The sequence below is a fragment of the Pelodiscus sinensis genome, chromosome 4, assembly GCF_049634645.1.
Source record: "Pelodiscus sinensis isolate JC-2024 chromosome 4, ASM4963464v1, whole genome shotgun sequence".
Taxonomy (NCBI): domain Eukaryota; kingdom Metazoa; phylum Chordata; order Testudines; family Trionychidae; genus Pelodiscus; species Pelodiscus sinensis.
The window spans coordinates 10,817,431-10,845,388 of NC_134714.1; the positions used below are offsets into that span (position 1 = coordinate 10,817,431).

General features: G+C 40.2%; 1 protein-coding gene across 4 annotated transcripts; it reads left to right on the plus strand.

The window, feature by feature from the left end:
- Positions 1 to 985: 985 nt before the first annotated feature.
- On the plus strand, positions 986 to 27,958 carry NAA30 (N-alpha-acetyltransferase 30, NatC catalytic subunit). 4 transcript variants are annotated; one of them, XR_012903258.1, is made up of 6 exons: positions 987 to 1,233; positions 1,451 to 2,196; positions 12,442 to 12,565; positions 15,641 to 15,696; positions 18,419 to 18,618; positions 24,699 to 24,834. XR_012903258.1 is itself a non-coding variant. In XM_075926292.1 (5 exons), the coding sequence occupies exons 2-5, from the start codon at positions 1,453 to 1,455 to the stop codon at positions 24,834 to 24,836; spliced, it is 1,062 nt and encodes a 353-aa protein (XP_075782407.1). In that variant the 5' UTR covers positions 988 to 1,332; positions 1,451 to 1,452; the 3' UTR covers positions 24,837 to 27,958. The 4 variants fall into 4 exon arrangements, 3 of the variants coding, with proteins under 3 accessions (XP_075782408.1, XP_075782407.1, XP_075782406.1); XM_075926292.1 differs by lacking the exon at positions 18,419 to 18,618 and having other exon boundaries at positions 988 to 1,332; positions 24,699 to 27,958; XM_075926291.1 differs by lacking the exon at positions 18,419 to 18,618 and having other exon boundaries at positions 990 to 1,233; positions 24,699 to 27,958.

Here is a 27,958-nt window from a genome sequence, read left to right on the forward strand (position 1 = left end):
GGTGACGGGGTAACACTGTGTGCCCCATGGCGGGGGGGGGAGGGTGATGGGGTAACACTGTGTGCCCCATGGGGGGGGGAGGGTGACAGGGTAACACTGTGTGCCCCATGGGGGGGGGAGGGTGACAGGGTAACACTGTGTGCCCCATGGCTGGGGGGAGGGTGACAGGGTAACACTGTGTGCCCCATGGCGGGGGGGGGAGGGTGACGGGGTAACACTGTGTGCCCCATGGCGGGGGGGGGAGGGTGATGGGGTAACACTGTGTGCCCCATGGCAGGGGGGAGGGTGACGGGGTAACACTGTGTGCCCCATGGCGGGGGGGGGGAGGGTGATGGGGTAACACTGTGTGCCCCATGGCGGGGGGGGGGGGAGGGTGACAGGGTAACACTGTGTGCCCCATGGGGGGGGGAGGGTGACAGGGTAACACTGTGTGCCCCATGGCGGGGGGGGGAGGGTGACGGGGTAACACTGTGTGCCCCATGGCGGGGGGGGGAGGGTGATGGGGTAACACTGTGTGCCCCATGGCAGGGGGGAGGGTGACGGGGTAACACTGTGTGCCCCAAGGCGGGGGGGAGGGTGACGGGGTAACACTGTGTGTCCCATGGGGGGGAGGGTGACGGGGTAACACTGTGTGTCCCATGGCGGGGGGGGAGGGTGACGGGGTAACACTGTGTGCCCCATGGGGGGGGAGGGTGACGGGGTAACACTGTGTGCCCCATGGCGGGGGGGAGGGTGACGGGGTAACACTGTGTGCCCCATGGGGGGGGGGAGGGTGACTGGGGTAACACTGTGTGCCCCAAGGCGGGGGGGAGGGTGACGGGGTAACACTGTGTGCCCCATGGGGGGGGGAGGGTGACTGCCCCCACGAGGCTAATCAGAGAAGCACGTGCCCTGCGCGGGGGGGCGGGGACAGGGGTAGCTCCAGCGCGTGCCCACGGCGCGGGGGAGGGGACGCTGGTGACGCACCGCTCCTCTCGGGGCTGACACACACACACGGCGCGCGCAGGCGCTGCCCAACGGCTCCCCCCCCTCAGTGCCCGCCCCGCCCAGGCCTCTCCAGCTGTCACGCGGCTCCAGCCTCCGCCCCTCGCTCACCAGGGCCAGCCGCCAGGCGGGGAAGTGTCGCAACTCCTGACAGGAAACTTTGCCGCGGGTACGGCAGCGGCGGGCTCGCTTTCCGGCCGCTGGATGAGTGGAGAGTGGGAGCCCCGGAGGAGCTGACGAGACGCTGGGGTTAGTGGCCGGAGCTGGGGGAGGAGGAGGCCGCGAGGGGGCAGCGGCCCGGCGGCGGGGTCAGGAGGAGCCCGGGCAGCTGCCGCTGGCGGCGGCGAGGTGAGGCGGGGCCGGGCGCCGTCTCCGCCTTTGTTCGCGCCCCGCCGCCCCCGCCCCGGCCCGCGCTGCCCCGTCTCACGCTCTCCTCCCTCTGGGTGTGTGTCGGTCTCTCTTCCAGGAATGGCCGAGGTACCGCCCGGGCCGAGCAGCCTCCTCGCCCCGCCGGGGGACGCCCTCTCCCCCTTCCCCGGAGGAGGGGGGGCCGCCGCCTGCCCCGGGGCCCAGGACGAGGAGGAGGAAGAGGAGGGCGGCAAGGGGGGGCAGCCGCCGCACCGCCTGCTCCTCCACCACCACCCGCCGCACCACCACCACCAGCTCAACGGCCTCCTCAGCCCCGAGCTGCGGCACCTCCGCGCCTCCCTCAAGAGCAAGATCCTGGGCTCCGAGGGGGGCGAGGGGCCGGAGACCAAGCGAGCCGGCAAAACAATGGGCCCCGGACAGCAGCCGCCGGCCGCAGCCCCCTGCTCATCCCCCCTCCCCAACCACCTCCCGCCCCAGGCGAGGACTGCACCCCCGGCAGCCACCGGGGACACAAGCCAGCCTGCTGCCGCCACTGCAGCCCGCAATGGACTGGCTGGGGGGCCTGGCCTGGAGGAGGACGAGCCGGAGGAGGGGGATGAAGGGGAAGAGGAGGAGGAGGAGTCCCTGCTGGTGCTCTCCACATCCTTAGCAGCAGCCTGCAGTTTGAAAGGCTCGGGGACGGACTCTCCTCCCGAGGAGGACCTTACGATACGATATGTCCGGTATGAGTCCGAGCTGCAGATGCCCGATATCATGAGACTGATCACCAAAGATCTGTCTGAACCCTACTCCATTTACACGTATAGGTATTTTATCCACAACTGGCCACAACTTTGCTTTTTGGTAAGTGGTGGTAGGAAGGGTGAGGGGAGGTAAAGTCATTGGGAAGGAAGGGTCTGGGGTAGAGAGAGCAGGTTGGAAGAGGGAGGAATTTATGGGAAGGCTTGAATTGCCTGCTGATGCTTTTACTTGCTTATGGCATGGAAAGAGTTCTGGAAAATATCCTTTCTTACTTACCAGGGATGTGATCTGTGCACCCGAGGTGCTCTGTCTAGGTAATACAGAGAGTATGCAATTACTCTCTTAAATGAGTGATTCAGGGGCAGGTAATAAGGTTTGCGCATGGGGCTGAGACCTAAGAGCTCCCAAATTCTAAGCCTGCTATTGACACTGATTTTCTTTATCACTTCTTGCAGTTCATTTCTTCATTCTCTGACTCAGTTTCCACTCGTGTAAAATTGTACTTATCCAGCAAGTCTTGTGAGTTAATTTGATAACTTTTTTCAAGATTGTGTGCAAAAAAAAGTTCAGAGTCATTCACGTACAAGAGATGGTCTGAATTAAGTTGTAATGAGGTAAACAGACCTCTTGGAATTAAGTTTTGCAAATCTTTCAAACTTTTTATCTGCAAACTAATAAAAAAAGAAACATAAAACCAACTATCTAATGCAAACATCACAGTATGTATGAAAACATAGACATTGTCATACTGTGAATACTAATAACAAATCAAATCTTGTTTTCTACCTGCTATATTAGACTAATAGTTCATTTGTCTGCCTTTGTCAGTGGCTTAACCTTCTATATGTTAAAGAAAACTGTTAGCAAGTTCTAAGCCTTTTAAATAATGAAAAGTTTAGTTTTATACATTAATCATATGGGCCTGGGCATCAAATGTAACTTGTGTAGGGAAGCGTGCTTGGGACTCAGTCTTGCAGATTTTTCTGCATGTTTGACTGTTTTAAATATGAGTCTTCATATTTACAAGTATGAATGTAGGAGTATGGCCTTGATCTTGAAAGCCTTGTATTTGATAATGGATAATAGGTAGTTTTCACTTACAAAAGGAAAGCCAACATTTGTATGAAAATAGTTTTCATGAAGGTCAGTCATCTTAGTGAAATGAAGTTGAATATAAAGTTAAAAAAGAGAAATGTTTTTTGCATCTTTTGGGAACAATTTTAAAGCAAGCTATTATTTTACATCCAGAATGTAACCAGTTTTGTGGAGTTAAAAGTTCTTTCTGATAAGTTTTTAAACTCTTTTCTCTTTTATGCACAGTACTATTAATTAATCACATGGCTTGCAAATATTCACTCGTAATAATTATTTATGGGAATGGAATGTGACTGTGCCTTTAGTGTGGATTATCTTTTCAGTGTTAACTTTGGGCATAATTTAATAGTCTATAACAGGGCTTCCAAAACTGTAGGTCTTATGACCATACAAGTGGTTACAGCGGGTTAAGAAGTTGTGCAAAATGTGTAAAATTTTGTACAAAAATAAACCCCAGTAAACACAAAATAGTTAGTGTATACAACAGAAGCCTTATACTAGTGTCCTACTTGGACCACCATGTTATTGAGTGCAAAAAAATAGGTTGGTGCGGGGGTGGGGAACCTAAGGTCCGAGGGCTGGATGTGGCCCCCGACTTGCCTGAATGCAGCTGAGGCTCAGGGCTTCCCCTGCCCCCAGCATTGGGGAGCCTGTGCTGGCACTCCAGCCCCCCGCCACCTCCCCTACGGGGCTGGAGCACAGAATATTAGCCTGCCCTCCCCAGGCTCTGGTGTGCAAGGGGCATGTGGGGACTTGCTTTCTCCGTTTCAATCGGGGGGCCATGTCAGTGAGGGGGTTCAGTATAGAGAATGATCCTTGTACTTGTGTGTGTAGATTTATCTTACTCAAACCAAGTCCTATTAAAAACATTTGTGTGACATGAAACTCAAGTATCCATAGGTGGATATGTCACTGCACTGATGTGGGGTACTTGAGAGTGTCAGCAGAAATCAGGCCAGAAAGCACTGTTGAACATTGTATGATCCTATAGTAGGATATGTTGTCTTTTGAGCTTAGTTCTTGCCAAGGAATTATTTAGGAAAACTGTTTCATTAAAAGTACAGTGACAAGTCATTCAGTGACATTCTCAAAATGTGGGAATGTGACAAATGAGACCTGAGTCCCTCCATGCAAAACCAAAACCAGAATGTAGTGTGATCTAAAAGTACTGGCTATGGAGCTATAAAGTCTTTAATGTGATTGCAACATTAAGGGGGAAAGAAGAAACCTCATGTTTATCTTTCAAGGTGTGTTTTGAGAAAACTTGAAGCCTTGCAAAACCAAGACTTGCATACTCAGACTTACAGTAATGATGCAAATGGCCTTCAGGTTTGGAATCTTAGAATCACTGCGGTGTAAAGCACATACAGTTGTGGAAGACCTTGTACTTTCTTGTTTAATGAGCATGTAGCTTAATGCAGCTAACAAATGGAAATCAGTGCCTTTATCAAATAATAGTTTGTTTCATGCTGTATTAGTATCATGGATGAGAATGTTCAAGAGTACCTGCTTTTAGAATTTGGAGAAAGAGAATTCTTAAGCCTTTCAACATGCTGAGTCAACTGATACCTCTGGTGCAGCACAGACTTTAGCATTTATGAAGTTTGTTTTAAAAGGATCTGTTGAAGACTGGCTCTTTTGTGTGCACTGGCTTGACTTTAAGCAGAAAAATGCGTCTTTTAGACATTTCAGGAATCAATTTTTTTCCAGATTTGTGCGGAGTATTCTCTTAAAATTTTCATAAACCGTGTCAAGGTGATAACAGGAAAGAATAGAAACCTGGTTCTGCAGAAACAAAACATCACATCTAATGCTTTGTTTTTCTTACCTGCCAAGTTCTTGCTGCTAAGATAATGCTTTAAAGATTGCACCAGTCCCTTAAACTTATAGAGAAGTGAACTTCTTAAAAGTTGTCCAGTGAATTGTTTGCATTGTTCTGTGATAGGGTTCCGTTCATCAGCAATGTCTTTCATACTGAAGTGAGAAGGCTTTCACAAGATTAAGTGTTAAGTCCGCTCTCAATTAAGACCAAAATGTCATGTTTTCCTGAATGATCAGCAATCATACCTTCCTGATGTATTTAAAGTAGGGATGTTAAATATCGGTTAATTGAATAGTCAAGTAACCTCATTAATTCTTATCGGTGAGTCGACAATTCTATGTTTCCCAGGGGTGGGGCTGGCAACCAGTGTACTTTGGCCACACTCCCGAGGAACCCCCTGCCACAGTGCAAGGTGCCAGGTGGGAGCTGGTCCGTAAGGGGAGCCAGTTTAAAAACCAGCTTCCCTGTGGACTGGCTGTCTGTTGCCATATGCTGCTGCCTCTGATAAAAAGGCAGCAGTGCAGGGTGGCAGCAACCCCTGTCTAGGAGGGGTCTGAGTTCCCAGACCCGGAGTGAGTCGGAACTGAGCCGGGCTGCCTGCCCGCCTGCCTCCTAACGCATTTTAAATGCACAGCTGCAGCAGGGGTGGGTCTCAGATCCGTTGCAAGCCAGGACTAAGTCGGGCTGCTGGCCAGTCTGCTAAAAAAGTACTGGCAGGAGGTGGAGGAGAAATGCATGTAGTCTATACCATTAACCTATAAGCTTTTGCTTATTGGTTAATCAACTACACTATTACATCTCTACTTCAAAGTAAATCATGTTGGGCAGAATACTCATCCTAACTAGTTAACATCTTTGGGTACCTAAACAAGCAGAACTTTTTGCTTTGGGGGTGGATTAGGAACGCTGCCTCCCTGGATAATAAGGTAGAATCCTTGGAAATTGGCCTTCATGAGTGCAAAGAGGAAATTTGGAGGTGTTTATTTCAAATTTCTAGGGAATAGAAGCTATAAGAAATCTTCAGTAATTTGTAAAATAATAACCAAGGGACTTCAAAACAGAATACAATCTTGCAGCTATCTTTGGAGGGAGTAGGGGGGAATTCAGCATGTTATGGGTTTGGCTGCATTGACTAGGCTAGTTTAAGTCATGAGAACAGCTATACTGGATCAGACCAAAGTTCCAGGTAGTCCAGTATACTGTTTTTTGATGGTGGCCAATGCCAGGTGCCCCACAGGAAGTGAATAGAACAGGTGATCATCAACTGATCAATCTCCTATTGCCCATTCCCAGCTTCTGGCAAAAAGAGGCTAGAGACCCAATCCCTACCCATCCTAGCCAGTAGCCATTGATGGATACATCCTCCATGCAGTTATATAAATCTTCTTTGAACTCTCTTAGGGTATGTCTACACTACCACCCTAGTTCGAACTTGGGTGGTTAATGTAGGCAACTGGAGTTGCAAATGAAGCCCGGGATTTGAATTTCCCGGGCTTCATTTGCATGTTGCCAGGCGCCGCCATTTTTAAATGTCCGCTAATTCGGACGCCGTGCCCGCGGCTACACACGGCACGAACTAGGTAGTTCGGATTAGGCTTCCTATTCTGAACTACCGGTACACCTCGTTCCACGAGGAGTAACGGTAGTTCGGAATATGAAGTCCTGAGAACTGACTTAGTTAGGAACCCAGATTTGTGGCCATCTGTGATAAAGCAGGCATTCATATTTAGTTGAAGATGCCTTGAAAGTATCTTTTTTGTTTGTTTTTCATCTCTGAAAATCCAGTTTCTCTCCAATTGGTGGCAATTAAAAATGAAGTATACCAATAATTTATCAAACAAAAATGACTTAAGAACACATGTTTTTCCCCAAGTAAGCCTGATGTGAAACATCTTTAATTAACAGGTTCACCTGTCATACAAAATTGTGAGCAGATTTTTAAAAAAGTAACTCCTTTTTAACTTTATAAAGTTTTTTAAAAATCTCCCACTTACAGCTGCTATAAAATGGGATTAGGGGAGGTGTTTGTTTTTTAGTTTGGGTAAGACACAATAAACAAACCCTGGTCTAGTCCAAAAATCAGGTAAAATAGGACACATTGCTTAATATACAGCAGATATCCTTTTGATTATTGTTACTTTTTGCAAATTCCACCTGTACTCCTCCGCAAAAGCTATATAGTTCCTACCCAAGTGCTATGCTTCCATGGGGTTTAAGTTCATGTGATTAGCAGTAATATGAGTTCTGTTTAAACTGAATTCTACAAGTTCTAATAGCAGTTTTTTGAACTTCCAGTAAAGTGGCTACAGAGATTTAGATATAAATCCCAAATGATCATAATTGAAATTTTTATGATTACTATTAATACGTTGCTTTTCTGTATCCTATTCAAAGATCTCAAAGCATTTTATGCTCGTTTAAGACTTCATAAGACCGCTTTGAGAAAAGTATTAGCCCTACTTTTCGGTGGGAAAAACTCATTCAGTTTCAGTGCTTTTAAAGGGAGGCCTGCAAATTACCCAAGCCTTCATAGCAAGGTCACTACAGAGCCAGAAATAGATCCTAGAACACCTGACTCCAAGTCTTGTAATATACCGCAACATCGTCTTTTTGTATTTCATCTTATCCAACTTAAGAACACACAAGTTCCTCCCAGACCTTGTTACTTTTTCCATTGGAAGACTTTTTCTGTTGTTTCTGTCTATCTAAGGTAATTGTATATTTGCCCAGTCTGTGGCAGAGCTCTCCAATTCCAAGCTAGTGCCCTTACCACTGGACTGCCCATTCTCTTTCCACACTTGGTGATATGATAGCAAAATATAATCCAAAGGGTCTCTGGAAATATGTTTATCATACTTCAGATGACATTGCACAAAAATGGACAATTTACTACATATGATTCATTAAAGATAGGGATTCTTTTTCAGGGACTAGTATCGGTATATTTTTTTAGCTGAAATATGTCACATAGCTCCTAAAGGCACTTCTAGCCTTTGGTTTCAAGACTTAATTGAATTTTTATTTTAGTTAATGTTCTAGTCCATATGTAGAAGTTTGTGAGGCAAAGTTTCAACAATTTAGTAGTAACTCTTGCAATATGTTTAGTTTGGAAAAGAGAAGACTGAGAGGGGGACATGATAGTAGTTTTCAGGTATCTAAAAGGGTGTCACAGGGACAAGGGGGGGAATTGTTCTCCTTGGTCTCCGATGATAGGACAAGAAGCAATGGGCTTAAACTGCAGCAAGGGAAGTTTAGGTTGGACATTAGGAAAAATGTCATAACTGTCAGGGTGTTTAAACACTGGAATAAATTGTCTAGGGAGCTTGTGGAATCTCCATCACTGGAGATATTTAAGAGTGGGTTAGACAGACATCTATCAGGAATGATCTAGAGGGTGCTTGGTCCTGCCGTGAGGGCAGGGGACTGGACTCGATTTCTTGAGGTCCCTTCCAGTTCTAGTGTTCTGTGATTCTATGTGGGTGAGATCATCTCTTTAATTAAATATTTAAATTTTTTTGCTTAAAAGCCCAGTAATTTAAATTGAATTTATGCAAGTTAACACTCTGACATTTCGACTGTTTTCAGACCTCACAGTACAAACAGTTTTAGTACTTGGGAATATTTTAGTTTGTAGAGTTGGTATCCTGAAACCAAAATCTACTGTTAGAATCTTGCATTCGTGCATTTGAAAGCAGAATTTGGGTCTTAGGATCATTTCAGAGTAGATGATTATCTGGAAATTTCGCTTTTGCTTCAGTCTGTTTTTATTTAGGCTTTTTCCCTTTCCCCTCCAGAATGTCAAGGAATTAAACTATTAATTTTACATGCTGAAGTAGGTTTTTCACCTGTAAGCAAGAAGATAAAGGGAAACAAAGTTTTGATCCTCCAGTCCTTATCCAAGCAGAACACTACTGGAGTCACTGGGAACCTTGACTAAGAACTTCAGGAGAAGATCTTCTGAAAGATGTGCAATATCATTAAGATACTTATCGCTATTTTCCAGCAGTAACCGCAAAGATCAATGAATCTGCAGCTGTGTGTCACTGAATTGCAAGATCAGCTGTGCAGTTTTATTTTTATATGAGCACTATTTTTAATCAATGGAGTGTTGGTGTGTACATATATATTCTTTCTTGTTTATCTCAAATTTCACTTCTCTCAACATGTATCAACTATGTTATCTATTAAGTTGTTTATATGGTTCTGCGTGGACAGTAATTTGCATGATATGTTCTTTTAAGGCAAAAAGGTGTGTGTTTGCTTTAAATCAAAGTGCAGGATCATATCAAGTATTCTGCATAATTGTAGTAAACCTATTAAGAGTCTGTCAGTTCTTCAAATATCTGTCAGTTATTTTTTTCAGGTCCTGAGCTGAGATATACAAAACTTGCCTTGGGCTGAAACTTGGCATACAAGCTCTTAATGTTGGTGGAGTGTTTTTTTTTTTAAGAAATGTAAAGAAATTAATTTGATTTGCCTGTTTTCAATTATGAAATGAAAAGCAAAACTACTTGTAGGGCGTGTTATTTCTCAAAAGTCCTTCCTACCCATTCTGTTTTTTAAACTGATATTTTTAAGCCTTTATCTAAATTGTAGACTATGGATGTTAACTATTGGGTATTTGTGTAAACGTGTAACTGTTTGAAATGTTAGTGGTTACATGTTTACACGCGGGGCGGGGAGCAGGCATTGGCTCCCCATGAGCACTGGCTCCTGCTTCTTTCTCCCCCCTCTGCCTCTGATAAATAGGCAGCAGCACTGGAGGGTCAGGCAGTTCCGCCGGAGCTGATATGCACAGGGAGCCAGCTTGAAAGCTGTTTCCCATGTGTACTGACTCTTGCCTGCCCCCCCCCCACTCTCTGTGCTGCTGCCTCTCTGTCAGAGGCAGCAGCACAAGGAGTGGGAGAGCAGACGATTCCCTGGGTGAGGGGCTGTTTCACATTTAACCAGTTAACATAGTGTTTAACTAGTTAGGGATGTAAACTGTCGTTTAAAAAGTTGACTTTTGAAAGCTTGCTGTGCACCTCATCTTTCTAAGTTTGGAAGGCACTTCAGTTCCTTAAACCTGTATCTTTACAAATGCTGTATCTTTAGATATGTCACATTGGTAACTTCTTTGTATTTTGTCAAATATGCAGTGAAAGTGTTCTTAAAATGAGCAATATGTTCTGGGTGATCATTCAAGACTGCTGTAACATGAAATGTATGGCAGAATTTTGTAATAAGCATCATCAGCATGGAAGCATGTCCCATGGAATGATGGCCAAAGCAGGAAGGGGCATACAGATGTGTAGGGATATCTGCCCTGTAAATACCTTGCAATATTGGATACAAAAGTGCCATGCAAATGCCTGTTCTCATTTTCAGGTGACGTAAATAAGAAGTAGGCAGCATTATCTCACATAAATGTAAGCAAACTTGTTCATCTTAGCAGTTGGCTGAACAGGAAGTGGCACTGAGTGGTCATGTAGGCTCAAAAGTTGGTTTTGAGTGCAGTTATGTAAGAAACTACATTTGTAAGTTACGCTTTCTTGATAAAGTGCACTACAGAACTTGTATTAGGTGAAGTGAAAGATGCTATTACCATGATACAGTGCAAAAATGTGTAATATAAAGCACTACACACTTCCTATTCTGTTTTGTAATAGAAATTAGTATTTTTAAAATGTAGAAAAACTTACAAAATATATAATTTCAATTGATCTGTTTAACAATGTGATTACATTTCATTTTTAATCACAATATTTTTTAGTTAATCAGGTGAGTTAACTACAATCAACAGCTCTATGTGAGGAGAGATTAAAGAGACTAGGACTTTTCAGTTTAGAAAAGGAGACTGGGGGGGTATGATAGAGGTATATAAAATCATGAGTAATATGGAGAAAGTGAATAAGGATATGGGAATACTTGTTCCCATAACATAAGAACTAGGGGCCACCAAATGAAATTAATGGGCAGCAGGTTTAAAACAAATAAAAGGAAGTTCCTCTTCACACCACACACAGTCAACTTGTCGAACTCTTTGCCTGTTGAGGCTGCGAAGGCTAGGACTATCATGGGGTTTTAAAAACAACTAGATAAATTAATGGAGGTTAAGTCTATTAATGGCTATTAGCCAGGATGGGTAAGGAATGGTGTCCCTAGCCTCTGTTTGTCAGAGGGTGGAGATGGATGGCTTGATCATTACAGGTTTGATTCACTCCCTCTGGGACACGTGGCATTGGCCACCATTGGCAGACAGGATACTGGGCTGGATGGACCTTTGGTCTGACCCAGTATGGCCATTCTTATGTTCTTATGTATTTATTTAATATACACTTAATGTTTCATAATGTGAAGTATTTCAGAGTGACTAAGTCTCATGGCCAAGCTTCTCATGACAAGTGTCACTGGGATTAACTGTTAATGAGGAATTCTTAAGTAAATGAGAGTTCTGAATTGAATGTATTTTGAAATGCATGAATTTACTGGTAAAAATATGTTTTGTCTAAATGTTCTCTCTTTGTCATTGGAATGAAAAAGACACTTGTTAAAGATAAAATATAAGGATTTCATAAGAGTAATTATTATTGGTGTAAGTTTCTGTTAGTGATTTTTTTTTTAACCCCAAATGTCTTTAATAGTTTTTGTAAACAGATATGGTAGTTGCATGCAAAAAACTTCAATTTGTATGCTTATATTCAGTCTTGACAAAATTCAGCTGGGCTTTTTATAATTTTGATGGATGATATCAATGTTTATTTTTAAGCTTTTTTTATTTTTATCTACTTAAATTTTCACAGATGCAAGAAATAATGGGCAGGAAAAGTCAGAACTTTTAAATGACAGTAGACTTAGAGACTGTTTAAACCATAGATTATGAATTTTGGTATGTGATGTTGACAGTGGAACTATCCATAAAACAAAGTTCTTGATCAGTTTTTTATATTGCCATTTAGATTACTATCAATGAAAATATTTTCTTTAGCTTGTGTGTGTGTGTGCCATGCATCTGACGAAGTGGGTCTTTGCCCACGAAAGCTTATGCTCCTACACTTCAGTTAGTCTGTAAGGTGCCGCAGGACTCCTCGCCGCTTTTGCAGATTCAGACTAACACAGCTACCCCTCTGATATCTTAAATCTGGAATACAAATTCCCTATCCCACTGGAATTGTGTGGAATGACTATAAACTCTGGTTTAGAATTCTTTAATGGATTTCATTAGTTTGTCACTTTATTTGAGAAACACCATAAAGAGAGGTGTTGATGAAGTTTATCTGTACTTTTAATATGTTTGAACTTTATATACAGTTTTATAGTACAAGCTGTTTGTTATTTTTCTCTTTGTAAGATTGTCCTTTAAAATGCAAAGAAATGCACTATTTTGGTTGTCCTTTATTATATATATATCTCATACTTAGTATGTACTTAGCTGTTCATTTGTCTTTAAGGCCATGGTAGGTGAGGAGTGTGTAGGTGCCATCGTCTGCAAGTTGGATATGCACAAAAAGATGTTCCGCAGAGGTTATATAGCCATGTTAGCAGTGGATTCCAAATACAGAAGAAAAGGCATTGGTAAGAATATCCTCTCCATGTTCTTATTCAAACCTATTCTGTGGGGATATTTATATTCTTTTGGAATAGAAGGTTGATTAAAAAAGAACAGGCTTCTGCAGAGGTAAAAAAAGCTCCTCCCCCCCCCCTTCATTTGAAATAACTTATAATGCCTTGGAGATTGTTGACACTTTTGTGTTGCATATTGTATTTTACAACTTCTTTGCAATAATTCATTCGTTATTTGCTAAAGGAAAGCGAAGAACAGTTTTATTTTTTTGCTTGAATCTTTTTTGACTGGGTAGCTGTTTACCCAAGAAAAATTCAATTTTCTGCTAGTAGCAATCTCTCCAAAACCAAGTCAGGATAATTGGTATATTGAATAATTGGTGTATTGGACAGAAGGCTGAAAGAAAGCTACTCTTCCCTCTCAGTTTGTCTTGTAAAATATCAATGCCACGTAGCAGAAGAAATGGGTAACTTGTCTACCCATGTTTTCACCTAAACCCATCCTCAACTTTTACGTGCTATCCCCATGAGCTACATCAGTAGATTCTTCCTTTGGCTCTTCTTGATCAACTGTGCTACGTACTGCCTTTTGGGGAGCCATGCACTTAGCTAATTACAGCATGTATGTATAGAAAAACCTATATTTTCTTATCAGGCAAGACAATTTGAGGTAGTTTATTGGAAAATTACCTAACCTCCCTGTCAGGAATTTGTTCCTTGTTATCGTCACTTACCAAATCAGTATTGCACTACTTTTTAAATAGGCCATCCTGAAACATTGCCATTTATTTTGCAATGCTTTTCCAACTTAAAATGTGTCAGAAATTCAGGATAAGGATATGCTTTACTATTAATTTGTTATGGTGCAAATTCTTGCTTTTCTGTGTGTTTAAACCCTGTTTTGGTTACTGAGGACAGAGAGCATGATTTGTAACAGAATTAGGAGTATTTTATTTCCTCCCCTTTCTCTTCCTCCAGCTCCTTCAAATATAGCACAACATCACACATAATTAAGTTTCACCCCAAGTGCACAAACAGTTTTGAATGTAACCTTAGTTTTTATAAAAGCAAAATTTCGGCAATGTCTAACCTATGTAGACTTCAGAGTTTGGGGACAATGAATGCACTAATATAGTCACAGTACTAGGTAGGGGACAGGACACAGAGAGACCAGTGTCCCTCCTTTCCCTTAAGCACTGCCATGCATGAGGCAGTCATAATTTAGTTGCAGATGCATGGTGATCCAGTGGGATGCCAGTTACATTTATGTCCCCAAAATGTGGGATCTTCGCATGACTGTTTCCCTTTTCTGCCCCTCCTATATCCTGATCAAGCAACATCAGCGTTGCACTGGTTTCAGCAGGGTAAATTTCATTACAATCATGATTTAAATCATTAGGAAGACTCAATTGAATCATGGTTTTCTATGTAAAATTTATATTTTTGTTGGTTGTCATAACCTTAATACATATTCTTCACAACTCAGAGATAGATATAGGTTTCATTTTTAGAAGGTACACCCTATACATTTTTAAACATTGATCTATTTTGAAAACTTTTTAGATTAGTTTCACAGCTATATCAGAAAATGAATGGTTGTTTGGTTATTTCATTTGCCAAACGCAATTGAAGCAGATATTTATGAAGTCGTTGGGAGGTGAACTATCTCCAATTCAACATATTAATAATTAATATTTGGAGGTTTTTTCGTGCCATTCTTTATTAGGAGGAGAACTTCACTAGACAGACATTTAAATAGTTTCATTTAACTAAAACAACTATGTTTATGTATTCTGGAATTTTTTTCTTCAACAGTAAACATTTTAACAAAACAAGCATATGAATTTTTTATTTTAGTTAAACATTCACATTTTTTAAATCAAGTTTGTTTTTGTTAAAATTGTTAAATGAAATATTTTTTAAATAAAAATTAAATTGACTGCCAACCAGATCAACACAAGAAACTTAAAATATTGGCTTCTATTCATTCAACTTTTTGAAACCTGGCAGTTTTAGGGAGAGGTAAAGGATTGACTCTGTGTACACAAATTTGCAGCGGGACAATAGGTTGAGGTCTGTTATTTTTCATCTCTACATATTTATGAATTTATTTTAAAACATTTTTTGCTGTTAACAAGCATATTAGCTCTGGAGACACAAATCCACTGTTTTGAGAACTGCAAAACTAAGCAACTCTGGTATCTTCTAGATTGAGCAATAAGTCCCATTGGGTAGATAGAAAGATTAACCTAAATAATCTATACAGATGTCTCTGGAACTCCATAAGATTGGGTCCCTCATCCATGAACTATTGGAATTCGTTTACAAAACTTTTCTTAAACATTACTTGAATTAGAATTTATAAATAAAACTAAATTAAAAAATAAAAAACCTGCAGTTTTTTATTTTTTAAAGTGATTTTTATCCACCGTGTTTTAAAGTGAAGCAAATCCAAAGTACCTTCCCTCATTATCTCTCAAGATGATTTCCCACCCACCCCCAAAAGAGCACTATTACTCAGCAGATTTACCTTTTCCTGTACCCAAAAATATATCTGACTTTTTAAGAGGTGAAATTTTATCCTTTATCTATTTAGTTGGTCTTTTAAAACACAATCTATAAATTGTTTTGGGGAATTTGTTTAAAAAGAGGAATCCTTCGTAAGAGAAATGTTCCTCAGATATGCTCAAAGGAGGATTCAATCAAACAAAAGGAAATCAAACAAGTCTTGATTCATTTTTAATACATAAAATATGAAGATACTTAAAACACGAGAAACCTGTTTGTAACACCATCTTTCACGAATACTATGTAAATGTTTTTGCAAATGTACATTAGTTAATATATGTTTACCTGCCATTTTTTAGTGCCAAAACCTTGAAAGTAGACAGTGAATCTGCAGTCTATTTTTGGGTATTGTGGCCATCATATGCCACCATGCTATGTACTGAAATGGAATATGTGGATGTAATTAATATGTATTACAAAATTAGTCATCTGTAAATTGTAATTCTCTGAATTTGGATTGCCTTTAAAAAAATCCATACCTGTATTTTACTTTAATGCTATTTTTAATCTATTTTGCAGGTACAAATTTAGTTAAGAAAGCTATTTATGCCATGGTTGAAGGAGATTGTGATGAGGTAAGGTTTTGTTTTGTTTTTTTATAGATGCCCAAAAATTTTGATTGAGTACTCTGTGCTATGTTTGTGGTGTTCTCTATATTCATGGATTTATTTTGTAGGCATTCTTTTAGACATTTTATTTTATTGTAAGCAGCTTTTCTGTTTATTGTACTGAGAGAGGCAAACTGAAGAATATTTTTTCAAACTTAAGTTTTTAGATAACACAATGTACAAAAGATAAGTTAATATTTTTTATATTTTTTATATTAAACAGTTGGATACCTCTGCTGAAGTTTGATTAATCTGCTATGGGTTCCCAAACATTCCAAAATTAAAGGTCACTGTTGAACAAAAGGATCTAGTTTTGGAATTGGAATTGGTTATTTTATTTAAATCTTCATTGTATTCAGGATATGTGAAGTTAAGCGTTATTGACTGTAATACTGTAAAACATGGTTTATCAGAGTGTCATCAAATTGTCCAAAAGAAATCCATACAGAGAACTTTCTAATAACACTGAATTATCACAAAAACTTAGAAGTGATTTAGTGTGTATCTTTTTAAATAATTTAGTAAAACTATTGCAGTATCATAATCAAACTTTACTTTCCATATCCTAAATTTTGTTAATATTCTTTTTTTATTTGCAAAATTCTTCCAGCTAGACAAAGTTCTATTCAGTTATATAAGAAGTAACTAATGTAGTCTTCTTGTGATTAGGTGAGAAGGAGAATAAAGTTCTTCACAAGCCACTCTGATTACCCCAACTATCTATTCCCTAGCACATTCAGTTCCACCCAATACAGGATGGACCTCCCTGGTCTGGCACCCTCGGGACCTGGCCCATTCTGAATGAGGGAATTTGCCAGATCAGGGGAGGTCCCCTGCCACTGGCCTCCTAGGACATTGCCTCTTACACCGGCTGGCTCTGCTCCAGCACTGTTGCTGCAGGGCTTGGGCTTGGTTCCACACCACTTCTGCCTTCTGGATGGGGCTCTCCAGGGATGGAGCTCCCCAGCTGCCACAGCCCTGCTTCTTTCCCCCCTGGCCGGGGCTTCCCGGGGACAGGGCTCCACGGCTGCCTCAGTGCTACCCTGGCCGGGGCTTCTCAGGATGGGGCTACACAGCTGCCTTACTGCTGCTGCGTCGCAATGGGGCTCATCGGTCCCAGTGATGGAGCTCCCTGCCATTGGACTCCCAACCAGCTCACACTCCTGGGCACCTGGAGGGTTCAACCTGTAGTATAGAACCATGAACCTATTGTTCTTAATGTAGATGATTTATAGCTCTTAAACCATCTTCATAGTTCCTTAGGTTAGCTATTCCTTTGATCTTTCTGGGGCATCCTGATCAGCTGTGCACCCTGCTAATGCAGGATTTATGGTTGTTTTGGAAATTAGTACTAAGTACAGGTTTTCTTAAAAAAATGTAGGATGTACTATGATTTTTTTTCTCCAAATCAAGGCCATACATAGTCTGCTACTTTTTCTATAATCTCGTAGGAATATTATTCCTCGCTATCTTCCTCATTCTTATTGGCAATATCTTGGACTATGCCACGGTCCTCTCACCTCAATTACTGAATCCTCTTCCTCTTGCCCTCCAGTTCCTGGGATCGTGTCTCTTAACAGTAACTCATGTGCTTCTGCATAAACAGTTCTCCCCCAGAGCCGTAATCTCTACCTTCTCCTTAAGTGGTATTCAGATCCTGTTCATTAGCTCATTCAAACCTTTTCACCTCTCTGGGAGCTCTACTTTAAGTGCATGGCCTTTTCTGCCACTTCCCTGCTTGGTCTGGTCTCTGAGAAAAGTGGAGCAGGGGGCTGGATCCATACTCCCGGGAGGGGCCGGATCGGAGCAGCCAACTCTTGGTGCCTCCTGGACCACATTCTCCTTTCTGTCCCTAGTGCTGTTCAGAGCCTGGGGCTCCAGCTGTGGCTTCAGAAGCAGCTATGGTGGGCAGGAGCCCTGGGGCCTCCCAGTTGCCCCATTTGCATCCTCCCTCCCATCGTCAAAGCTGCTCATGACTGATGCTTTGGCAATATAATGAAGCTTGATAATAATCCATAACTTTTCCTAGCAGCTCATTTCTTGTCCCATGTTTTCCTCTATGCTTGAAATATACTTCCTGATCCTGTCATTATAGTTCCCTTTCATTGTTCAAATACCTCTTCAGTTCTTCCTCATTTTTATATGCCTTTAATTGCTGCTCTCCAGTATGGCCTTCAATTTGATCACCATTTATAGATAAGTAGTAATATTTCTCCCATTGCCATAGTACCTAAGCACCTCTCGGTCTTTAAGGTGTTTGTCACAACAGCCTTATGATATAGCAAATTGCACTTATCTCCATTTTATAGATGGGAACTGAGACCCAGATAGGTGAAGCACCTTGCCCAATGTATATGTGTATGTGTATACGTATACATATATAATTTATTGCATCGCATCATGAGTTTTTACAGTTTTTATTGTTCACTGTGTAAAATCTAATGCAGACTTCAAGTTCCTCAACATGCGGACCCTGCCATTTCATTTTTGTTAAATGCTATGCATCTCAATGATGCTGAATAAGCAATTGTTCCATGTTAGGTTGATGTATATACTTTTTAAACTGTCCTGTTAAATATGTTAGTCTAGTTTTTATTGTGATTCATTATTATGCGATAGTAACGTATATAAAGTATTTATGGTAATACAGAAAATATGTCTTGATGTTTTTCTCTTGCTTCGTACTAAGTGTGAGTGTAGGTGACTTCCTCCAGATGCGTGTGATGCACCAATAACAACTTTGGCTACTCGAACCTTCTAATACATGTCAGAAAAGTTTTCGCTGGTGACCAAGATTGGAAAAATCTACGCACCTACTCATCACTGGAGAGTGAGACGCTTCCTCTGATGAGCAAGGAAGCCCATGTCACCCATTTCTGCAAAATTTAGGTTTTTTAAATTCTTATTTAAGATTTTAGTCCTTATGATAGGTACATAATCATGCGAACATGAAATGATGCAGCATTACAGCTTTTCTTCCTGAGCCTATAGATTGGTGTAATGCCTCTGCTGCTGTTTTTAGTCTTTTCCATTCAGTGGCAGAGGGAAAATAACAAAATATTGTTCAGTTTCACTTCTGCTACTCAAAATACAATGAACAGTAAGGGGGAAAATGAAAAGAAAATCATATTTTTGTTAAAAAATGTGCTTAAAAATGAGCATGTATCAGTTTTTCTCAAGTACCTGTTTCTTCACTCACTTCAATGTGTTTAGATGCATCTTTGAAACTTTATCCCTAAATCTTAGCTTGGAACAAAGGTGACAGAAGTACCAGGTTCCTAGTAATATTTTGACAAATGATCTGACAAGCTTGTAGATCAGTATAGTATTTTTTGAAATGCTGAAGAGCAAGAGGTAGAACAGAAGTGAATTGTGATGTACATTTTGTACCTAAAGTAAATGGTGGTTCCCACATGTGGTGGCTGGATATTTGCTACAACAGCATAAATGTAACTGTAAAAAGTTTTCTTTCTCTTTTCTTTGCTGGTGGTAACAAACTAGACAAACAAAGTCCCGCGGTAGAATAGGATATCTAACACACAGTGTGCTTAACATACTTGTGTCAAAAGGCCATTTTGAGCTAGAGATAAAATTTAAGTCTGAAGAATGTATTGTGACCAAAAGTTTACTTTGTTAGTGTCCATATGTGTAAATTTAACATTTTGAGAAGTTCCTAAATTTCAGTCATAATTTTTCACATGGTTTTCTGAGATACTTAGAGTGAATTTTGATGATGATTCAAGACTGTGAACTACCCCTTTCGGGAATTTAAATGAGCCAAAGATATAGTAGATTATGATTAGTTAGTATAATTTATTGGCATGATCTGAGAGGAAAATGTGGTCTACCTGAAACAATTTTAAAATCTGTCTCTGAAATACATTCACAGTAATTCATGTAAATTATATATTTGCATAGCCCCAAAGTGTGCTAAAAGTGAAAAATCATTGGATTGATAAAAAGACAAATGTCTATTTGATGTCATTAATACACAACTGTGTAGGTACTATATGTGTCTCATTATTAAAATATCTTGGGAGAGAATATTTTCAGTGACTTCAATGAAAGTTGGTCACTTAACTGCTCTGTGTTTGAAAACTCCCCTTTATCCAGATCTGAGTTAAAAACTGCAGCCATAGGGCCATCCTGTAGGTTTGTTTTCTCTTCTTGATGGAATTTAATTAAACTGGGGTGGGGAACGTAACCTAAGGCCCAGGGACTGGATGCGGCCCCCGGCTTGCCTGGATCCAGCCTCTGAAGGTTAGGACTCTTCTTCCTTCCCCTCCCCAGCATTGGAGAACCCACATTGGCAGTCTTTTCGCTGCCCTACCGTGGGGCTGAAACACTCAAAATCTACTAGCCTGGGCAACCCAAAGTTCTGGTGTGCAAGGACAATGTAGGGAACCATGTCAGTGAGGTGTTGGGGGGGGAGGGGGTTCTTCTCACTTGTGTGCAGCCTCTGACTGATTTTTTTGTGCCCCCCTGTGGGTCAGCGGTCCTCATACCAAATCCCACCCTGTGTAAAAGGAAAGCATGGATTGTTCATTAAATGTATAGTCCTTGATAGTAATCTAACACTTTCTTCTTACATAGTATCTTACATCTTTATAGCAGTATATAACTAACTAATCAAAGTAATTTGGCTGTACTTGCTAAAAATACTTAATATTCTCACAGTTTTTCAGAAAGGAAAAAAAAAATAGCTTGTACAAAACGTGAAAAGGAATTTCAGCTTTTCATAAGCACCCTCCCTGAAATTGATAATGTGCCGCACATATAAGTCACCATGAATACTATTTACCAGCTAGGTTGGACTTAAGTATCATAAAACAAATACTAAATAAAGAATAAAGTGTGGCACTTTACTTATCTCAGTGGGATCACAACTTAAGACAGCAAAACTTGAGAGTCCAGGAACTTGGTTGACTGAAATGTTGCATCATAATGTGGCCTTTTTTAATATGTTGTAAAAGATGATGTAAAGTATCACAAAATATTTCAGATTATTCATCAGAAATATGGTTTTTCTTCAGAAACTTTATATACCTGTAAAATATTATATCGATGGTCAGGGCTCGTGCAAGTAGACAGAGGAGATGTTGGTTCTGGGTTGTTAAAAGAAGTAACAGGCATACTGATACATGGAAAATATATTGGTTGTAGGAGATGCTCTAGGACAGAATTGAGTGGAAACACTGAACATAATGTCTTGCATTTAAAACTGAATATAGGAACGGGATAAGTCTCTGAACAGCCACTTCCCTCCAAAGCAAATGAAATATTAACAAAAACGACCGAGAGTGTAATTGGGCTTCTTGATCATGTACAGAGATACTGAAATGTATCACTTGTATCTTGTGTATTCAAGCAGGCTGATTTAAATCCTTCTTGTCTGCTAGGTACATATACCTTGTCTATTCAGTATTTTAATATTAACTTTTCCTAGCTCTATCATTTTTATACTTAATTGCAGGTTAAAATTACACTAGATTACACTAGCCTTTTATATTGTAGGCATCAGTAGTAATGAGATGACATGGGCCAGGGCCAGGACACTGGCTAGGAATAACAAGGCCAGGTACTATTCTTGGATGAACCGCTAATTTGCTGTACTCTAATGATTTAGTCAATTTCCTTCAGTTTTCCCATCTGTAAAATGGTTACACAGATATCTAAACCCACAGGTTCCATGGTGATAGGTGTTATAAAAGAACCTAGATGAAGCTACTGTTGCTTTGTAGAGCATCAGAAGTTAGTCACTTTTTCTTCTTCCCCCCACCCTGAAAATGGTTGCTAGCATTCGTAATATCAGAGCTCACTACCTTACTGAATTTTTCAGTAACTTTTCACTTTGTGACACCATCTATCCCTTTTTATGGTTTGATGTAAACAAGTGTACATGAGTATTGTCTGTTTCATTGTGTCTTGGAGAATGTAGAAATGAAGTATTGGGATTCCAGCAAACCTGAATTTCAACCTTTAACCACGCTTAAATAAGTGACTTGCAGGTGTGGTTGACAGCCTATGGCATTGCTTGCATGTCAGTGTGAATATGCAGAGTTGCAACTGGACACAGGCATTTATTATTACTCCGTCAAGCTGCTAACCTTCAGTGAGAATGAATGCTGTTTGTAGCCAAAGGTCAAATAACAGGGAGCTTCCTGCTCAGTGTTACTTATGTGTGTCATATTTCCTGACTTTTATAATGCTTTGCTTTAATCTGAACTCAAAAGCAATTTTAGGATTTTTAATTGTAATTAAATAGAATTTGATTCTTTAGTTTTAAGTTACTACAATTTGTATAGTGATTGAGTCAATGTTTATTTAATTCAAATTAATATGGTAGTGCTAATTAGCTCAATCAGAAGTCCTGATAATATGATTCCAGTGAAGTAACAAGGTGTATTGAAAACCAGAAACTCGATGTTTTATTCTTCCCAGGAGACTTAGAATTGATTAGCATGTATCATGAATATAGATGCAGCAGACTAGCTATATTAGTCACCCTGGAAATTTTTTTATTTTACATCGTTTTGTCTTGTCTTGCTTTTTTTTAAAAAAAGGGGGGGGGGGATTGTTTTAGCTTCCTCTTCCCTTTAATTTTCCTGGCATGCCAAAGCTTTGACTCATTCCCCTTCAAGACATGTTTTTTTTTTTATGGGGAGATTAAGATCATGATAAATAGTTAAAATGTGCCCACTGTGAACTCTGAATGAATATACTAGAATATAATATATGTCTATTAAATTTACAAATTTGACTAATGGAAAAATCTGAAGCATCTCTGACCACATTTCAAGTAAACAAAAGTGGCTGCTCTTACATTTTGGCCTGGTCTCTTCCACTGTCTTGTATTCTGTGTCGCCATTGCTACCTGTGCAAAATGAATGTGAAATGCTTCAGTTTGACAGTGTTAGAAGCTCTTTCTTGAGGTTCAGCAATAGAGTTGATTCATGGTTTGCTGCAAATATTATGCAAAAGGTTGCTTTAATTCTGTGGTCTCTTAACGTGTAATATTATAGTATTAATTTTTTTATATTGAATATGTAAATTATCTTGATCATGGATTAATCTGTACAGGTTGAACCTCTGTAATCTGGGATTCCATGGTCTGGCAACATCTGTCATCCATCATGTCATTCTGCAGCTGGGCAGCCAGGCACAACCCAGCAGGGCCAGGAGCTCAGCACGCAAGGGGTGGGGCTGCAGCTGGGCTGCCCGGCATAGCAGGGAGGGAGGTGGGGGGATTGGCAGGGCAGCGAGGGGAAGCTGACCAGGAGGCCGGTGACTGTTCCAGGGCTAGGGGTAGCCAGTAGCAGGGGAGCCAGATATGACCTCCCTTGAACCAGCAAAATCCCTCATCTGGGACTGGTCAGCTCCTGAAGGTGCCGGATCAGAGAGGTCCAACCTGTCATCTAAACAGCTTGTCACTGTTGTCTTGCTGGGCAAGCACTATGTATTCTTACGCATACATGAACCATTTTTAGTGCTAACATAAGATACTCTTGACCTTCGATTGAATATTGAGAAACCGTGTAGTACATTTTACAAATTTAGATTATAGGGCTAGATTCTCTGATATGTCAGAACTTGGCTCTGTGCAGCTGAAGAAAGAGGAGGAAGAGTGGAATCAGCAGCGATTATTATGACACCTTTGTGTGTTCTCATGCTTGGGGCCAATTTGGCTCCCAGTGTCTGTTGGGCGAGGCTCAGGTTTGCTGTCATCTGAAGAAGTAGGTTGTGTCCCTGAAAGCTCATGATACCACCTACATGTTTTGTTAGTCTTTAAAGTGCTACTAAACTATTTGTTGTTTTTAAAGTTTTTCTTGTAAATTATAGAGTTGCCTACTTCCAAGGGGGCTTTTCCACATATAGCAGTTGCCAGAACACAAGGGAATAGAGAAAAGCAGCTCCTCCTATGTCAGGACTAACTGGGAATGGTGTAGGACAAATTGCTTGACACTGGAAATTTCCTTATATAGCATGAAGCAGACATTTTAGCAGGCCAGGATCTGCCTAGAAATTTGTTCTGATTTGATTTTGCACTTTATATATATATATAAAGGCCCCTTCTTAGTTTGGGGACCACATCAGTGACCGTTGGGTTTTTCTCTTTTGCTTCTCACTTTTTTCTGTATACAAAAAATGTTCTTGTAAATATTTGTTAGTTGAAAAGTAAATTTGGATTTGTAAATCTGTTTAATCGTGTAGCTAAACTTGTTTTGAACAAAGTATAAGTCAGGGGTGGGGAACCTAAGGCCTGGGGGCCAGATGTGGCCCCCAGCTTGCCTGGATCCAGCCCCCAAGGGTCAGGGATCCCCCCCACCATTGGGGAACTCGTTCTGGCACTCCAGCCCTCTCTCTATCCCGCTGTGGGACTGGAGCGCACAAAATCTACTTGCATGCTGCTCTTCCCCGCCCACACAGCCCCCCAGCTCTGGGGTCCAAGGGAAATGTGGGGAGTGTCTTTCTCCTTCTCAGTTGGGGGCCACATCAGTGAGAGTTGGGTTTTTCTCTTTTGCTTCTCACTTTTGTGTGACCCACAACTAATATTTTTCTGTGGGTCAGCAGCCCCCAAGCCGAAAAAGTTTCCCTATCCCTGGTGTAAATGAAAAGAACAGAAAGAATACCACGTGATTTAGGTCCCTAGTCATTCAACATGAATAGAAAATTCCAAATACCAAGAAGTTGATTCAAGTGATACAGCAAACAGTTGAAATTTGATTGTGCAAAACTTTAATCAGTGTTGAATAACAGCCACTATTTTTTTTAAAAATGGGTTCTAGTTGGACAATTAATGAACAGGGAAAAAAAGGTAAACTCTGTTAACAAATTATTCATTGGTAAACTGATATGCCTTAATTAGTATATTAATCTAGAAGAGTTTTAAAACCAAACAGCTGTGTAAATAATTTTTTTGAAACAATGCAACTCTTCTCAAAATTGACTTTTTTTTATTGTCTTTAAAGGTTGTCTTGGAAACAGAGATCACAAACAAGTCTGCTTTGAAACTTTATGAAAACCTTGGTTTTGTGCGAGATAAGAGGCTGTTCAGATACTATTTAAATGGAGTTGATGCACTGCGTCTTAAACTGTGGCTGCGTTAAAAGAAATCATCACATCAATCAACTGACTTCCCAACAACGCAGAGTTGTCCTTTGCATGCAATGCAATTTGTACAGAATTGCTTTGCAGGTGGACTTAGTAATTTTCCATGCAGCTCTTATCTGTCAGTGTCTCATTGAGTGTCGCACATACTTGTTGCACTTTGGCATGGCGCATTTGTTCTGAATTAAAACAGATTGTTTCAAACTTCAAGTTCTTTTGGTACCAGCAAGATGTGCCAGGTGATAGCCAAGATATGTTCATTCATTTGCAAGTCTACTGACTGTATTACATACATAGTGAACACTTGATCAAAGAAACTGTGTGTGGAACGCAATGCTTGGTTCCAGAAAAAAGCCAATGTAGATTGTAAAATTCTATAAGTATACTAACATTTCATACAAAACTTGCCATAGTTTTCTGGAAAAAGGCTTCAATTTTAGGTTTTATTTTCAATATTGAATTTTCCATTCTTAAATATTGGTACCTCAGTGATTAGTGAATGAAAAAAATGTATTGTAGGGTGGGGTGTGTGTTACAATGAGTAACGGTAACAATTAAATTGCGTCTGCCAGTGCCTGTATAGATAAGTATATTTGTCTTCACCTCTAATTTTTGAGTGCATGCTTTTTTCTTTTACTTTTTTCAATTGTCTTTGCAAGCAAACCTCTGCTTTTATTTAAATTCTGAATTTGATAATAAATTATTTCAGATTTTTATAATTTGGATACGTCTCCCAGAAAAGGATGTGGAAGGCCCTTCTTTTCTTATAGCAAGAAGTGTTAGGCTATTTTGAAAAACCTTGAGTAGCTGCTAAAAGAACCTGATGTCACCAGTAAATCTCTGCTGGTTTTGGATGCACTTTTTCTTTAAAAGAGGGATTTTAAAAAAATATATAGGAAAAAATTAATGTAAATTGGAAAGATTTTTATTTAATCAAAATTATCTCTAGGAGCTCTGAAGAACAGCTATTTTAAAATAGAACATTTTTTTTCACTTTGATTTGGATTCAGATTGCTTTGCTTCAACATTCTAAAATGCTTCACTCTTCAGTTCTTGATCTTTGAAATAAATTTCAAAGTGTATCGTATCCATTTTTTAGCTGTTCTCACTTTCTCAAAACTTATTTGAACTAAGTTATTTGGGGGTTCTCTTTTTCCTCTTGCCCCTTTAAAATAAATGTAGCAGGGAAGGGACTTCCCTTTTTTAAATGGGATACATAGGTCTTACCAAAAGCCGTCAACTTGTTCAGCAGTAATGCTGTGTTTGTGCTCTCCTGATTGACAGTGTGATACATGACCAGCTTTATAAATGGATTGTATTTCATCTTGGGTGGGTGGGGGGAAAGATGACGGTGGTTTATTGCTATAAGTGGAAGAACCTAGGCAACCCATGAAAAAAGGATGAACTCTCTGCTCTTCTGTACTGAGTGAGATCTTCAGATTTGCCTTATTACACTGTGTTTTTAGGGTTTGGTTAGATTCATGTTTTTTAATTGTTATAATTACTGTACATTTAAAAACCCTACCTCCTGTAATGTTTGGAAAAGATCCCCTTGCAGGAAAACTGGATTTAAAGGAAAGCCAGCCTTATTTTGCACAGACAAACGTTCACATGGTGACAGGCATTTCTCACCATGTACAAATTGTGAATTGTATTTGAAAATAAAGATTTTTTTAAATTAAAATTGGCACTTGGAAGTTTTCTGCTTGTGGACACCATTTGTACTTTTCACATTTTCCATTTCTAAAAGGAAATTAATCCTCTAAAATGGGGCCAGAATTAATGTAAACTAGCAACTCTAATTCACAGAACAGGTATGTTATGGTCAGCGGCAGTGCATGTTTCCACCATACTGCCCTGTAATGTAATTCATACTTGTTCTTATTCAAAAAGTTCTAGGGACAAGAATATTGTTGACTCTGCTTAATCAATCTTTGCTTGGCCTCTTGTGAATATACTGTAAATAGGTGCCAATTGTAGTTAATATTTCAGTGATATGGACTTCAGTCTACTAGAAACTGAACCTTCACCACAAACTCATTTCTCATAGGTGTTTTGGTGTCCTATCAAATGGGAACTGCTTTAGTTCATTTGGCCCTAGTGATCCAGAGAGGTGATACTTTGTCTTGTTTCCAACTGTTGGAAAACTTTGTAGCAGCTCCTGTGTTGTAAATTGCAAACCAGTCTTTCTTGCTTCATTGTTTAAAAAACAGCAGAAGAAAAGTCCTTTGTTATTCAGATCTGAAAAAAACACCTACTGTTTAATTATTAAAAGCAGCTAGAAACTAGCTTACAACATCTCCTACAGGCTGTTGCACAAATACCACTTTTGAGCAAAATTCAAATACAATTCAGTCTAGCCATGGCAAGAAGTGGTTCTCACCATGCAAACTTTCAGGATGCTGAGCAAAATGGGTGCAACTTTCTTTTTAAAAGAATGCTGTCTACAATAGTCTAATATTGCTACTGTATCACATAGAGTTTACCACCGAAGATACTGAAGCTGTACACATTGGTATTCAAAAAACTGGTATAATCTGTTTGTTTGCAACAAGATGAGTATCATTTAAATGAAAACAGTTCAAATAGGACTTCAAATAGAACTAGGGGAAAAAAGCATAATCAGGGTTTCTTAGGTTTTTTGTCTTTGTTGCCGAGATGTGCACCTGCCCCTTTTTGCATTGACAAATCTAAACTAAAGAGTTGGTATTAAGTCACTTACGTTTAACTTTATATTGCCTGAAATACTGCTATTGGCTGGCTTGTCAGAATGGATGTGTGCATTACAATGCTTAAATGACTATCACCCACTAATCTAATTGACATTGCATAGTGCGTCACAATTTCAGTGCACCACCGGCCATCACTAAAATTGAGTGCTAAGTTACAAGGTTTTCAGGTTTTGTAGAAACCTAACCATCCATTTTATTGGAGTTCGGGGATCGGGTGGGTAGCTAAAAAGTATCAAGTGTATCTCAAAATATTGGACTGCTGTTTTGAGTGGATTATGTTCTTCTGTCCTTTTATCCTTTGGCGAGAACAAGAACCAGTGGGGTTATGGAATGTGCAAGCTGTCTAAATAAGATGCAGTCAAATAAAATATGGTTAAGTTGTTTATGCA

What these genes read in the sequence shown, in the direction of transcription:
- NAA30 (XM_075926292.1), top strand. Translation starts at nt 1,453, where the DNA reads ATGGCCGAGGTACCGCCCGGGCCGAGCAGCCTCCTCGCCCCGCCGGGG. An exon ending in GGCCACAACTTTGCTTTTTG is followed by an intron (nt 2,197 to 12,441) that starts GTAAGTGGTGGT and finishes TTTGTCTTTAAG; the next exon opens with GCCATGGTAGGTGAGGAGTG. An exon ending in ATACAGAAGAAAAGGCATTG is followed by an intron (nt 12,566 to 15,640) that starts GTAAGAATATCC and finishes TCTATTTTGCAG; the next exon opens with GTACAAATTTAGTTAAGAAA.